The following is a 1,561-nucleotide window of genomic DNA, read 5'->3' as shown; positions in this document are numbered from 1 at the left end:
TTTATTTCTATTTCCCTTCTTCCCCGGACCTCGCTCCGTCCCCTTCCCCCGTCCATGACGGCGGCGGTGGTTGGAGAGACCAGGGAGGAGGAACTTACGGGTACGGCGCCGTCGATGACCACCGCCGCCGCTTCATCACCTACGTCCTCTGCGCCGCCGCGGCGCTCGCGTTCCTCTCCCTCATCCTCCTCGGATTCTCGATCGCCGTCCGTCGCCGGCAGCTGCGGCGCCGGCGGCAGGCGCTCCTCGCCCAGCCGCCGGCCGCCGCGACCAACGTCGGGAACGACGACCCGGAGGGCGGGGGCGGGGGCGGGGTGGTGCACCACGTCTGGTACATCCGGACCGTCGGGCTCGACGAGGCGGCGATCGACTCGATCGCGGTGACGCCGTACCGCGCGGGGTCTGGGCTCCTCGGCGCCGCCGACTGCTCCGTGTGCCTCGGCGAGTTCAGCGACGGCGAGCTCGTGCGCCTGCTGCCCAAGTGCGGCCACGCGTTCCACGTCCCCTGCATCGACACCTGGCTCCGCGCCCACGTCAACTGCCCGCTCTGCCGCTCCGACGTGATCGACCCCGCCGCCGCGGCCGCCGGAGTCGGCATCGAGTCCAACCCACCAGCTGATCCAGATGCGAACGCCAACGCGGCAGCCGAGCAAGCGGCTGCCGCGAGCGATTCAACGCTGGAGCCTGAAGACGAGGAGGACGAGGACCAAGAAGCGCCGCGCGTGGAAGAAGATCAGCACGAGCAGCAGCAACCCAGTTCGCCAGAGCCAGAGCCATTGCCGCAGCTCCCGGGCCCACTGCCGCGGAATGTGCGGCGCGCGGCGTCCATGAACGCGGCGATGGTCTCAACCGCGGCAGACGTCGCCGCGCTGGACCGGCAGCCTGACGCGGCCCCCGAAGGGGAGGAGCAGAGTGGCCAAGAGAAGCATCAAAGCGGTGCGACCGGCCATCCGAGCACCGAGAGGCCCGCGTCCGGCGGTCTCCCGAGGTCCTTCTTCTCGCGGCACTGCCGTGCCCGGAGCTCCGTGCTGCCGCTGTGACGGCGCCGGGACCCCGAGCTGAATTTTGATCCTAGTCGCCAATAATGTTACCCGATCAACGCCCCGAATGTGTGTGATACCTGTCGCTTGTAATCTCAAAACCGATGATTGCGCGTTCAAACGCGAAATGCAGCAAAGAAAAGACTGCGATCGATCAACACATGCGTGAATCTTGCACACTGTGCATACGTTTTGTTCCCTTCAAACTGGATTCATCAGGCCCATCAGTCCAATTCCCATGTCGAGCTTTATCTGTTGTTTACCCTGTCACTCCAAAGCTCAAAAAAGTAAAATAGTATCTCTTATGTTGTCTGGTTCTACTTCAAGTGCAATTAAGAACAGAGATCAGACCAGAACAGGAATAGAGAATAGAAATTTAGGAAGATGTTCTTGTATGCTTGTCTAGGAAGCAGACACTGCACTTTGTCGGCTGCTCTTTTCTTTGCTTTACCCTACATTTTCTTCTCTTCAACTAACATGGGAGTGGAACGCATCATCCGCCTCTCAAACTTATCCAAGGG

The 1,561-nt window shown here is 61.8% G+C and overlaps 1 protein-coding gene across 1 annotated transcript in view; it reads left to right on the top strand.

Annotated features, from left to right (window-relative positions):
• The window catches only part of LOC119364443 (RING-H2 finger protein ATL52-like), a 2,214-nt gene extending 925 nt beyond the window's left edge, over positions 1-1,289 (top strand). Inside the window, exon 2 of the mRNA XM_037629916.1 lies at positions 4-1,289. Within this exon, the coding sequence (XP_037485813.1) occupies positions 4-1,040 (1,037 nt within the window). The 3' untranslated portion in view covers positions 1,041-1,289. The remainder of the gene's footprint in view (positions 1-3) is intronic.
• The last annotated feature ends 272 nt before the right edge of the window (positions 1,290-1,561 follow it).

Source organism: Triticum dicoccoides, chromosome 2B, assembly GCF_002162155.2.
Source record: "Triticum dicoccoides isolate Atlit2015 ecotype Zavitan chromosome 2B, WEW_v2.0, whole genome shotgun sequence".
In the NCBI taxonomy this organism is placed as follows: Eukaryota; Viridiplantae; Streptophyta; class Magnoliopsida; order Poales; family Poaceae; genus Triticum; species Triticum dicoccoides.
Note: the sequence above shows the minus strand (reverse complement) of the source record. Positions and strands in the feature narration are given on the sequence as shown.